We start from the raw sequence: 12,585 nt of genomic DNA, 5'->3' as shown, positions 1-12,585 counted from the left end.
TTGCTGGCCTGACACTGAATGCATTGCCTTGCCCAGGCCATCTCGTCCTTCTGTATGTTGTGCCAGACGAACTTCTCTGTCAGTAGCCAGTCTGTCGTCCTTCTGGAGGGGTGGGATAGGCCGTGGATTACATCGAAGACCAGCTGACATCTGGAGGCAGGCACCAAGGGGCGGGGGCGGCCAGTGCTCACATCGCTCAGCAGTGTTGACCCTCCTGAGCCGAGGGGCACGTCCTCCCACTTCAGTGATGTGACGGCTGTGCGGTAGGCTGGGGTCTCTGGGTCGGCAGCCTGTTTGTGGGCGAGGTTCTTGTAGTCGATCCCAAGCCGCACTGCGTCGATCTCGATCCTCAAGGGGGAGTCGGCTACTGGTTTCTTCCTGCCGTGGAGATATTTGATGGTGCAGGTGAACTCCACGACAGCCGTGAGGTGCCGCTGCTGCCTAGAGGACCATGCGTCCACTAGCTTTGTGAAGGCGTTGACCAGCGGCTGATGGTTAGTCCAAATCGTGAAGGGCGTCCCCTCCAGGAGGAACTTGAAGTGACGTACTACCTGATATACAGAGAAGAGTTCCCAGTTGAAGGTGCTGTAGCGGGACTCGGTGGGCTGAGCCTCCTGCTGAAGAAGGCAATGGGCTGAGGGGTCCTGCTGATGGCTTGTTCCAGGACGGCTCCGCAGGCGACATTGCTGGCGTCCATCGTCAGCTGGAGGGGAATGCTGGGGCCCTGGTGGGCCAAAGATGTTGCTTGGCGAGGGTGGCCTTCGTCAGGAGGAAGGCCATCTGCTGGTTGGGGCCCCACACTAAGGTCTTTGGACGTCCCTTGAGGACCTCCATCAGGGGGGACATGGTGTGAGCAATCCCTGGGATGAATCTCCTGTAGTAGTTGACCATTCCGAGGAATTCTTGTACGGCCCTGACGGAGGTAGGGGTGGGGATCTTCTCGATAGCCTCGACCTTTGACGATACTGGGTGGATGCCCTCTGGGGATATCTCGTGGCCCAGGGATCCCATCTTCTTGACGCCAAAGGTGCACTTGTCGAACCTGACAACGAGGCCACTCTCCTGCAGGCGCTGCAGGACCTTCCGGATGTGCCACAGTTGTTCGTTCAGGGATCTGGAAAAAATTAGGATATCATCGATGTAGCAGACGCAGAAGTCCAGGTCCCCAGGATGCTGTCCATCAATCTCTGGAAGGTCGCGCCCGCGTTCCTCAGGCCGAAGGTGGATTAGGCGAAGACGTAGGACCAGAAAGGCGTGACGATGGTGGTTTTGGGGATGTCTTCTGGCGCTACTGGTACCTGAAAATATGGTTTAAAAAGATCTAACTTTGAGAATATTTTGGCCCCGTGGAAGGAGGATGTTAGGTCCTGCATGTTTGGCAAGGGTTAGTGATTGGGATCTGTAGCGAGGTTGAGCCGCCTGTAGTCACCGCAGGGCCTCCAGGTGCCGTCCACTTTCTGCACCATGTGAAGGGGGGAGGCCCCCTTTCTGGGGGTTCCCCCTGGGAGCCTTTCTGCATATGCCCATCCTTTCCATCTCAGCGAAGGCCTTCTTGGCCTCCTGAAGTACTGTGGGGGAAGCTGTCAGAACTTTGCGTGCGTCGGGGGCCCCTTCGTTTTGATGTGATGGTATATCCCCTGTTTGGCAGGGGCCCTGGGCACCTGGCGAAGCTTGGGTTTGAAGACTTCCGGGAATTCCTTCAGGAGGGAACCATACTGGTGGGGCGCAACGGAACAGACAGCGGGCTCCCTGGGGCCTGGCAACAAGGGCAGGGACCGGTAGGACTCGGTGTCCAGCAGGCATTTGCAGCCAACATCGACTGCCAGTCCAAAATGGGCGAGGAAGTCCGCACCCAGGAGCGGGGTCCTAACGCTCGCAACTATGAATTTCCACCTGTATCTCCAGCCAAGGATGGAGATCAACAGGATCTTGTTGCTGTAGGAGAGGATGGGGGACCTGTTGGCAGCCGTCAGGGAGGTGGTCGGGTCCGGCAGACATCTGCAGTCCTCTCTTGATGGCGGGAACACTGACCGCATTACTCCAGTGTCAATCAACATCATCCTGCCGGAGATGGTGTTGCGGACGTAAAAGCCTACTGGTGCGGGGTCCCTGGTGTTTCAGTTGCTGCTGCCATGGCGGCATGTATGGGTGGCTGCTGCCTCCCCTGTTTTTTGAAGGGAAGAAAAGGAAGGGGGCTTCACATCTCTGGGCAGCTTTCCCAAAACTCTGGTGGTAGTAGCAAAGCCCCACCCCCTCCTTCCTCTGCTGGTGGGATGGCCTCTTCTGGGTGACGACGTTAACGGCCTCCGTGGTGGGGTCCTCCGGCTGGAGGCAGTTGATTGGGTGTGCGGGCATGGACGTCCGCTTTGCTGCCTTCATGGAGTCCGTCAGTTGCTGCGCCACCCTGATCAGGTCCTCGACCAGCAGGGTGTATGCTTCTGTGATCAGCCAATGGATCTCTGGCAGTAGCTGCTGCAGGAAGATCTCCCTTGAGAGGCTGATTTCTTTGCGCCTGCTGCTGCTGTCACTCTCGGGGAGGAGGAGGAGGTCCTGGAGGGCTTGCCACGTTTCCAAGAGGTTCCCCTCCTGCCTGGGGTTGAGGGCGAGGTCGAGGGTGCAGGCAGCTCTCTCGGAGACCGGCAGGGAGCAGGTCTCAACGAGAGTGGCTTTTAATTCCTGGAAAGTGGCGGGGCTCGACGTCGTCATTAACCATAGGATGATCTTCTTGTATATCTCTTCCAAGAGGGTGTTGATGGTGATGTCTGTCTTCAACACCTCGTCGGTTAGGCCTGCTACCCTGAATTGCTCCTCGACCCTGTAGAACCAGGACGCTGCATTTTGATTGGTGAATGGCGGCAGCCTTATGCTGGGGGCCACCTTCAGTTGGTCCGTCAGGGGTGTCATCATGCGGAGTGCAGGTACCGGCGTGGAGGAACGTGCAGGAGTGGGTTGCTTGAGGGAGACGTCTGCCTCTGAGAAGTTCGCGGTAATTTGTATGTGGTTGGGAATGTCTACGTCCATGCTCATTCTTGCGCTCTCACTTGGAGTGTGAGGGAACACTTGCATCAATACATGCTTGGGAGCGTGCCGTGTGGGCCTGCTCATGATGCCGGCGACCTGTCGACGAGAGTCAGTAACGCCCGAGTGTTTTGTTAGAGCGCCGTAGTTAGTCCGTTAGGGGCGTGGGCTGGTTCATCGGGCCAAGACTTAATCGCTGTTTGGGTCTGTTAATGGCTTCCGGGAACCACTTCGGGGGTCACCACTGCGAGAGAGGTGCGAAATAATGAGCAGGAAGACAAGTACTGCTAGTTTATTGATGAAGCGACCCGCTAATAAAGCGGAATGCAGACGTCTGCATGCTTCGCAGACACCACAGGTATAAAGATTTACAGGTGACCTGAGGTCAAACTATTTCTCTACAAAAACAGGACAGGTACATACAGAAAGCATAATGATTAATAATGTCTGATGTGCAACAAAAATACTCCGTTACATATACATAATGCATGGTCACTTAAACAGACAATAAAATATACAATTCACAATAATGATAATAATATGTGTTCGGTCGATCCCAGGTTGAATGTGAAGGCACCACAGAAAACAGGATGTTCATTACAGAGAACCCGTTGAGTGGGGACTTTACAAAACAACCCTTTCTGCTCTACCCAAAGCATGAAGAGTAATGAAAAAGGATACAAAATTAAAAACTAAAAATTGCATAAATCTTATAATAATATTTAATTCTAAAACATTTTCCCTTTAACAAAAACTAGGACCTTAATACAAACTGCATGAAGCCTGTTACTTTAATCAAATTACTGAGAATAACAGAATATACAAAATTAAAAAGAAAAAGGGCAGAGACTTATCAAACTTAAACTATGGGTACTTGATGCAAACATCAGTTCCCTTCCAAAGGTACATCACCTAAGAAAATATTAATTGACCCATCATATGAAAAAGCAAAGATAAGAAATCACAGAGAAGTGGAAACTTTGACTGAGACATAGGCTGCCATAAAAATTGTATCCTTCACAAATGCAATGTGGGAGACAGATGAGTTGTGTGAATGCTACGTGGTCACACAACAGAAGGAGGGTAAGTATGGAGTGAGGGATGAAGGGGCAGCTATGAATAGTGGGAGAGTTTTTTTCATTCTGAAGCAAGTTGGTGTGACTGGGATAGTCCTATATGGAAAACAGTTCAACATTTAAAGCAGATTTCACCAACAATCTGTGAATCAAAAATTACTGTCAGCATCAGGCAATTCATTCCAGAAGCCTCATGGGGATATGCTATCAAACGGACAAACAAAACTTTCACGTACCGAAACTTGACAGTTATAAAATATCAATAAACAAGATAATTACCTTGAAGGGGTCACAGTTACAACTTCTATCACTTGCTCCATTGTGCCTTACAATCAAGTAGAGACTGGTTAGGGTAATCTTGCGAACAGTGTACATAGATGTAGAGGCTTTGTATACTGTATCTTTTCCTTTTAAAGCAAATGACCAGTAGTAAAATGTTAAATTCTCTTCATAGTCATGGCATGCCCTTCGTTGCAGGAGGTATTTCGATATCATGTCCAAAGCTGAAAAAGAAAATGCAAAACAAACTTTTACTCCTGGATAATAAGAGTGAATAGCTACTAAAACTTAAGATAATTTTGGTATGTAACACAACCCTTACCTAGGTCAGGTGCAACGCGTGTTATGTGAGCAGCCACAATTTCAGTACTATCGTTACTACATCTTCCAGTATGCTCCCAATCACTCTTGAGGACCACGTAACCCAAGCTATCAACTAAGATACATCTGTTGGCAGAAAGAAACCTATAGTACTTTGTTTTTTGATTTCACAATAACTTTCAAACAATCACATGCACACTGCCACCAAGCCATTTACAGAATGATCAGGTAATAATCCAGACAGTTAAGTGGGTAAGCCTTCACTCTTGTAGGCAGTGGCATAGCGGGCATTCCATCACTGGGGGGGGCCTATATATTTTTGAGGGGGTCAAAGAAAATTACACAAAACTTACCAATTCTGTAATTAGTAAAATATACTATTCTCGAATGTATATATCTATGTAGATGAAGAAATATAACAGTATCAGTAATCAGTAAACCTGTATTTGAAATGATATAGCTCAATTTTCAATTAATTTTCAACTCTTACTATATGCAAACGTATCAAATACTGTTATGGTTAAAGTTTAGCTACAAAGGTAATTTCAACTGGGGGGGTCGGTGGGGGGGGGGAGCACCTGACTGGGGGGTCCATGCCCACCTGGCACAACCCCCCCCCCAAGTGACGCCACTGCTTGTAGGTTATATTCCCACCCAGACTTTTATTTCTGATAAATGGTACACAATGAAGAGGGAATTTAAAAGTTACTCATGAATAACATTGTTGAGGGTAGTTGAGAACAACTGGCTTAGTGCTTAAGGAAGCAAAGTTTGTAATTAAAGAATTACTTATACTCACAAGCCCTTGAAAACCATAATTCATGACTTACAATAATGAGACAGACACTACCAATTCTGTTTTTCTGCAGTTATTATTTCACATGAGCAGTACCTATTTATGTGTAAACATTCCTGAAGAATAAACCAAAAGATCCACAGAACAGAATACCTATACTGTAAGTGCAAAAAAGGAAAACAGGACCAAGAGAAGCATGGAAAAATCTAACTCTAAAATTAATTTTTTCACATTGAAACTCTTTAGTGCATGTTGGCCTATTTTTTGGTTGCAGTTGTCTTCATGCATATCACAGATGAAGAAGTCTTCTTTTTACATGCTTTTATCTAACTTGACTTCTGCATCAGTCCATATGTTTGGGTCAAATCTTGCAACTCAATTTTTGACCTTTTCCCTTGATCCGATGGACTTGAAACTTTGCATGGTTACTTATTCCCAGTGACAATACAACCTTACATGATCAGTAGAGCAGCAGTGACCTCTCCCAGTATCTCAGGATTTGTAGATTTCCATACCTTCTTTGACTCGATAGGCTATGTTAATAACTACGGATTTTTCGAACGTTCTTTGGCTTGACAGGAAAACATGTTCAATTTCATTAGCTACAATTATTATTCAGCTATAATTTCTGTCAAAACTAAGAAGTATAAAATAAAAATATGAATAGAAATTTTTAAAAGACTCTGTTATGAAAATGTAAGAGTAAAAAAAAAAAAAAAAAAAAATTTGAGACACCAGGATTTTCTTACAATTAATCATGTCTACAAAAATAAAAGCGTGGATGTCAAACATGTAAGGAAATGCTACAAGAAATAAAGAAAATATATATTTCTTTTCTTGTAGCATTTTCTTCCATGTTTGGCGTCCATGCTTTTATTTTTGTAGACATGACTAGTTGTAAGAAAATCCTGATGTGTCTCAAAAAATTATTGTTACTTTTAGTGCATTTTAATAGAAGCATATTTAAACATTTTTAAATTTTTTTTATCTAACTTTCTAAGTGTGTACCCGGGGATGAAAGCTGGTCATTAATCAGTATAGTCTGAACCAGCTGAACTTGGAGGGGTATGGAGATGGGCAAATTATTGTCATGTAATTTATTGGGTTTGAATGTGAAAATATTAATTTTAGTTTTAATAAATTAGATTTGTTTCATCATAACCCTATTACTTTACAGCGGCCCAAATATTATCACTTCTGACCTATGGGGGTACCAGACCAAAAGGAACTTACTGAATATAACGACAATGCTTATAACCAACTTCTTCAAGGCTAATACAGTGTCAGGATATGGACAAGTTAGTAACACTAAGGACTGTGCTCTAGTTCGCAGTACACATCAATGGTAGAAAATATTTCCAATTCTTACAAGGCTTAGCAGCAGATACTCCAGATAGCTATGCCTACAGATCAGAGACTGTATTATGCAAATGAGGATGAGGAGGATGAACTTACCTTCTGCCATCCATCCTTCAGGTGTAGACAGAATATGAACCTCTGGTCACCAAGGAGCCAGCTGAATAAAAGTCTAATAATATATGATTTATGTCCCATAGGTAGAATCTATCAAAATCTATGTGGCCTTTTTAAGAATAGATTTTTCATTTGCATTTGCCTTGAAAGTAATAGAAGTTGGTATGGCCAATTAAACTCATGACTCGAAGGAGATAGTATTTTTCATAACCTTTCAGTGGGTCACACAGAAATATAAAAAAAAAACTGAGAAGCAAGGTCCCTTAAGGCAAAAGTTCTCTTGAGGTAACAACTGATAGCTCTAAAAGGGTAAACGGTAGAATCTTCCTTGCCAAACTACTGTCATGAAGCATGCTTTGAAGAAAACATATTACTCATTAAGCAGCATGGGTCAGAAGTACAACTATTAGGAGGAAAACAATCTTGAAATTTTATTCTCTGAGACAGACTGCTCACACAAGAATATTGCATGCAATCTGAGTAGGCTTGCTATGTAAGGAAATGGCTTTGGTATTTGAGGGAATGGCCTTCAAAGCACTCATTGCAGAAATAAGGCAGAGAGACTTAATGGCAGTGAGAGCTTTAAGGAGAGAGGTTGAGAGAGCTTAAGGTGTGTCAGTCCAGTCCTCATAGGAATCCTGTTATCAGATCCTAAGCAATGCACTAACTGAACACCATGGACTTCTGTGCTAGTAGACAAAACTTACACACTGTGATATTATGAAGATCTCATATGGGGCATGTACGGTTTTATACCTGATGTGATTACAACATGAAGCAGAAAAAATATTTATTCACTACATTTTGTATAACGTGTTTCACTTCAGACTGATCATAACTCACGGAAGTGGTCTGACAGGGGTCTTTTCCTTAGAAAAGCTCCTTAATGTAATTTATTTTAACTAATGCAAAAATAAATTCCTTTGAACTGAAACTCTGCATGAGACAATGGGGGATATGAGATTAGACTGGCCTTTTCTCTCTCTCTCTCTCTCTCTCTGACCCAAGCTCTCAATGATTCTGGCATGTACCCTGCAGTCTGGAAAATTTGAAAAAACCAGAAAACATTAAACATCAAATAAATCATATTGCCTTCCTTTTAAACATAAATAAAACCTTTAAAATTTTACTAATGGTTTAATAAATAATCATTGCTTCAAAACAAAACTTCATTGTGAAATCAGAATATTAGTTCAAGGTTCACAAACAGATGACTGTGTTATGGGGAACTTTGGCAGAACACTCCCACTTAAGAAAAATTATTTCCTAATTATTATTTCTTTTTATTTGAGAATGCTAAGGTAGTCTGTAATAATGTTGAGCTTTCCTGGAATGCTCTCCACTCAGCACTTGCAGCTTTGGAATGCTAGAGCCCACCTCAATGTTGGCTGTATGTAAGGGACCAAGTGGTGACTAAGTCTTGGCCCGATGAACCTTACCCACGTCCCTAACGGACTAACTACGGTGCTCTAACAAAGTGTTCGGGTGTTTACCGACCCTCATCGGCAGGCTGCCAGTGTCATTAGTCGACCCACACGGCACACTCCCCCAGAGTGTATTGGCGTGAGTATTCCCTCACACTCCAAGTGAGAGCGCGAAATGAGCATGGACACGGACATTCCCAACTGCGTACAAATTACCGCGAATCTCTCGGTGGCAGACACCTCCCTCTTGCAACCCCCTCCCGCGCGCACCTCCACGCCAGTACCTAACGGACCAACCAAAGACGGCCCTTATCATAAGGCTGCTGCCATTTACTAGGGAAAACGCAGCGTCCTGGATCTACAGGGTCGAGGGGCAGTTCAGGGTAGCAGGCCTAACGGACGAGGTGTTGAAGGCAGACATCGCCATCAATTCCCTCCTGGAGGAGATATACAAGAAGATCGCCCTGAGGTTGATGACGACATCGGGCCCAACACCTTCCAAGAACTAAAATCCACTCTCATTGAGATCTGCTCCCTGCAGGTGTCCAAGAGAGCTGCCCGCACCCTAGACCTCGCCCTCAACCCCTGGCAGGAGGGGAAACCTCTTGGAAGCATGGCATGCCATCCAGGACCTCCTCCTCCTCCCTGAGACTGACAGCAGCGGCAGGTGCAAAGAAATCAGCCTGTCGAGGGAGAGTTTCCTGCGGCAGCTACTGCCGGAGGTCCGTGGGCAGATCATGGACGTGTATACCCTGCTGGTCAAGGACCTAATTAGGGTGGTGCAGCAGCTGACGGATTCCACCGGAGGTTCAGGAGAGCTGCCCGGAGGTGTAAAGCCCCTGCCCTGTTTTCCCTTCAAAAAATGGAGGAGGCAGTGGCCAATCACACAGGCCACCATGGCAGCAGCAGCAGAATCACCCAGGGCCCCCTTACCATTAGGTTTCTACGTCCGTGACACCATCTCTGGCAGGATGATGTTGGTCGATACTGGAGCCATGAGTTCAGTGTCCCCGCCTTCAAGAGAGGACCGCAGACCCCCACCGGACCCGACTGCCTCCCTGACGGCCGCAAACAGGTCCCCATCCTCTCCTACGGCACCAAGCTCCTGTCAATCTCCATCCTTGGCCGGAGGTACAGCTGGGAATTCATCATCGAGGACGTCAGGACCACACTCCTAGTGGCGGACTTCCTCGCCTACTTCGGACTGGCAATCGACGTCAGCCACAAACGCCTGTTGGACACAGAGTCCTGCCAGTTCCTGCCCTTGTCGCCAGGCCCCAGGGAGCCCGCCATCCGTTCTGTCGCACCTCACCAGTACAGTTCCCTCCTGAAGACGTTCCTGGAGGTCTTCAAACCCGAGCTCCACCAAATATCCGGGCCTCCCGCCAAACACGGGATATACCACTACATCAAAACGGAAGGGGCCCCCGACACACGCAAAGTTCCAACGGCTTCCCCCGCAGTGCCTTCAGGAGGCCAAAAAGGCCTTCGCTGAGATGGAAAGAATGGGCATATGCAGAAAGGCTCCCAGCCCGTGGGCCTCCCCCCTTCACATGATGCAGAAAGCGGACGGCACCTGGAGGCCCTGCGGTGACTACGGGCGACTGAACCTTGCAACAGAGCCCGACCACTACCCCCTGCCAAACATGCAGGACATGACGCTCTTTCCACGGGGCCAAAATATTCTCCAAAATGGATCTTTAAAGTCTTATTTTCAGGTACCAGCAGCTCAGGAGGACATCCCCAAAACCGCCATCGTCACACCCTTTGGGTCCTACGTCTTCGCCTTCTCCACCTTCAGCCTGAGGAACGCGGGCGCAACTTTCCAGAGGTTGATGGACAGCATCCTGGGGGACCTGGACTTCTGAGTCTGCTACATCGACGATATCCTAATATTTTCCAGATCCCGGGAGGAACACCTGCGACGCATCCGAAAGGTCATGCAGCGCCTGCAGGAAAGTGACCTCGTCATCAGGTTTGACAAGTGTACCTTCGGCGTTGAGAAGGTGGAATTCCTGAGCCACGAGATATCCCCAGAGGGCGTCTGCCCAATGTCATCAAAGGTCGAAGCCATCGAGAAGTTCCCCACCCCTACCTCCATCAGGGCCATACAAGAATTCCTCGGGATGGTCAACTACTACAGAAGATTCATCCCAGGGATTGCTCACACCATGACCCCCCTGACTGATGGAGGTCCTCAAGGGACGTCCAAAGACCTTAGTGTGGGGCCCCGACCAGCAGAAGGCCTTCCTCCAGACGAAGGCTGCCCTCGCCAAAGCAACATCTTTGGCCCACCAGGGCCCCAGCGCTCCCCTCCAGCTGACGATGGATGCCAGCAACATCACCTGTAGAGCTGTCCTGGAGCAAGTCATCAGCCCATCGCCTTCTTCAGTAGGAGGCTAATCCCCACAGAGTCCCACTACAGCACCTTCAACCGGGAACTCTTCGCAGCATACCAGGTGTTATGGCACTTCAAGTTCCTCCTGGAGGGGACGCCCTTCACAATTTGGACCGACCACCAGCCGCTGGTCCACGCCTTCATGAAGTTGGGGGATGCATGGTCCTCTAGGCAGCAGCGGCACTTCGCAGCCATCGTGGAGTTCACCTGCACCGTCAAATACCTCCCCGGCAGGAAGAACACGGTAGCTGATGCCCTCTCGAGGATCGAGATCAACTCAGTACAACTTGGGATCGACTACGAGGACCTTGCCCGCGAACAAGCTGCTGACCCTGAGACCCCAGCCTACCGTACAGCCGTCACGTCACTGAAGTGGAAGGACGTGCCCTTTGGCTCAGGAGGATCAACATTACTGAGTGATGTCAGCACTGGACCCCACCACCCCCTGGTCTTCGACATCATCCACAGCCTATCCCACCCATACGGAAGGACGACAGCCAGGCTGCTGATGGAGAAGTTCGTCTGGCACCGGATACGGAAGGACATGACGGCCTGGGCAAGGCAGTGTGTGCAGTGTCAGGTCAGCAAAGTAGTACAGCACACCGAATCAGGTGTGGGCGAGTTCCCCACAGGCAAAGAGACGCTTCGGGCACATCCATGTCGACGTGGTGGGTCCACTTCGCCCATCGGGAGGAGCCAGATACCTTCTGACATTCATTGACCACTCCATCAGGTGGCCCGAAGCTATGCCAACGGAAGAAGCCACCTCCAGTGCATGCACGGAAGCCCTCCTCTCCAGCTGGATCAGCTGGTTCGGTGTCCCAGACGAGATAACAACAGACAGGGGACCCGCTTTCCTGTCTGAGCTGTGGACCACCCTGGCACGCCAAATGGGGACCACTCACCACAGCACCACCACCTGTAACCCCGCAGCCAACGGAATGGTGGAAAGATTCCACAGGTCTCTGAAGGCGTCCCTCATGGCTCTTTGCCCCTCCGAGAATTGGAAATACCAGCTGCCCTGGGTCCTCCTCGGGATGAGAACCACCCCCAGAGCCAATGGCGACCCCTCCTCAGCGGAAAAAGTCTACGGGGAGACCCTGGTAGTCCCGGGGGAACTCATCGCAGGGGACAAGGACGACATAGGGACGCAGAGGCTCCGTGACAGCATTGGAAGATTTGCACCTGCCAAAGGACATTCACTGACAGGATGTCCTCCTTCATGGCCCCCGGGCTATCCTCCACCACTCACGTGTTCGTCAGGGACGACGACGTACGCCCATCCTTAACTACTAGACCCTACAGAGGACCTTTCCTTGTGCTGGAAAGGAACAAGAAAACATTTTGAGTACCCATCCACGGGCGGGAAGTCTGGATATCTATAGAGTGTCTCAAACCTGCATTCCTGGAGAAGGACAACGGAGGCAGACCCCAAAGCCTCCCACAGGATGTGGCACCCCCTCGGACAGCCCCGGGCACAGGAAGGAGGCATGGGCGTCCCCGGAAAACCCAGAAACCAGACAGGAAGGCACCCTAACAAACTGCTCTAGAGGACACTGGGGAAGGCGACCACCCTCTCCAGTTGACATTGAGAAAGCGATGCCCCCTTCATCGCCCCAGCAGATACCTGCTTTGATCAGACGTTGCCTCCGTCTTGTGGAGGGAGTATTGTAAAGTCACTACTCAACGCGTTCTCTATAGTGAACATTTGCGGTGCCTTCACATCGACCTAGGGTCGACCAGAACATATGTTTATCACCATAATTGTAAATTGTATATTTATTGTTTTTCTAAATAATC

At 48.5% G+C, this 12,585-nt stretch overlaps 1 protein-coding gene across 1 annotated transcript in view; it reads right to left on the bottom strand.

Annotated features, from left to right (window-relative positions):
- The window catches only part of LOC136836354 (VWFA and cache domain-containing protein 1-like), a 185,264-nt gene that overhangs the window by 36,014 nt on the left and 136,665 nt on the right, over positions 1-12,585 (bottom strand). Inside the window, exons 7-8 of the mRNA XM_067100538.1 lie at positions 4,696-4,820; positions 4,374-4,597 (exon numbers count right to left, since the gene is read on the bottom strand). Coding sequence (XP_066956639.1) covers positions 4,374-4,597; positions 4,696-4,820 — 349 coding nt within the window. The remainder of the gene's footprint in view (positions 1-4,373; positions 4,598-4,695; positions 4,821-12,585) is intronic.

The sequence above is a fragment of the Macrobrachium rosenbergii genome, chromosome 56 (genome assembly GCF_040412425.1).
Source record: "Macrobrachium rosenbergii isolate ZJJX-2024 chromosome 56, ASM4041242v1, whole genome shotgun sequence".
Classification (NCBI taxonomy): domain Eukaryota; kingdom Metazoa; phylum Arthropoda; class Malacostraca; order Decapoda; family Palaemonidae; genus Macrobrachium; species Macrobrachium rosenbergii.
The sequence above is the reverse complement of the archived record's forward strand: the minus strand, read 5'-3'. Positions and strand labels throughout refer to the sequence as shown.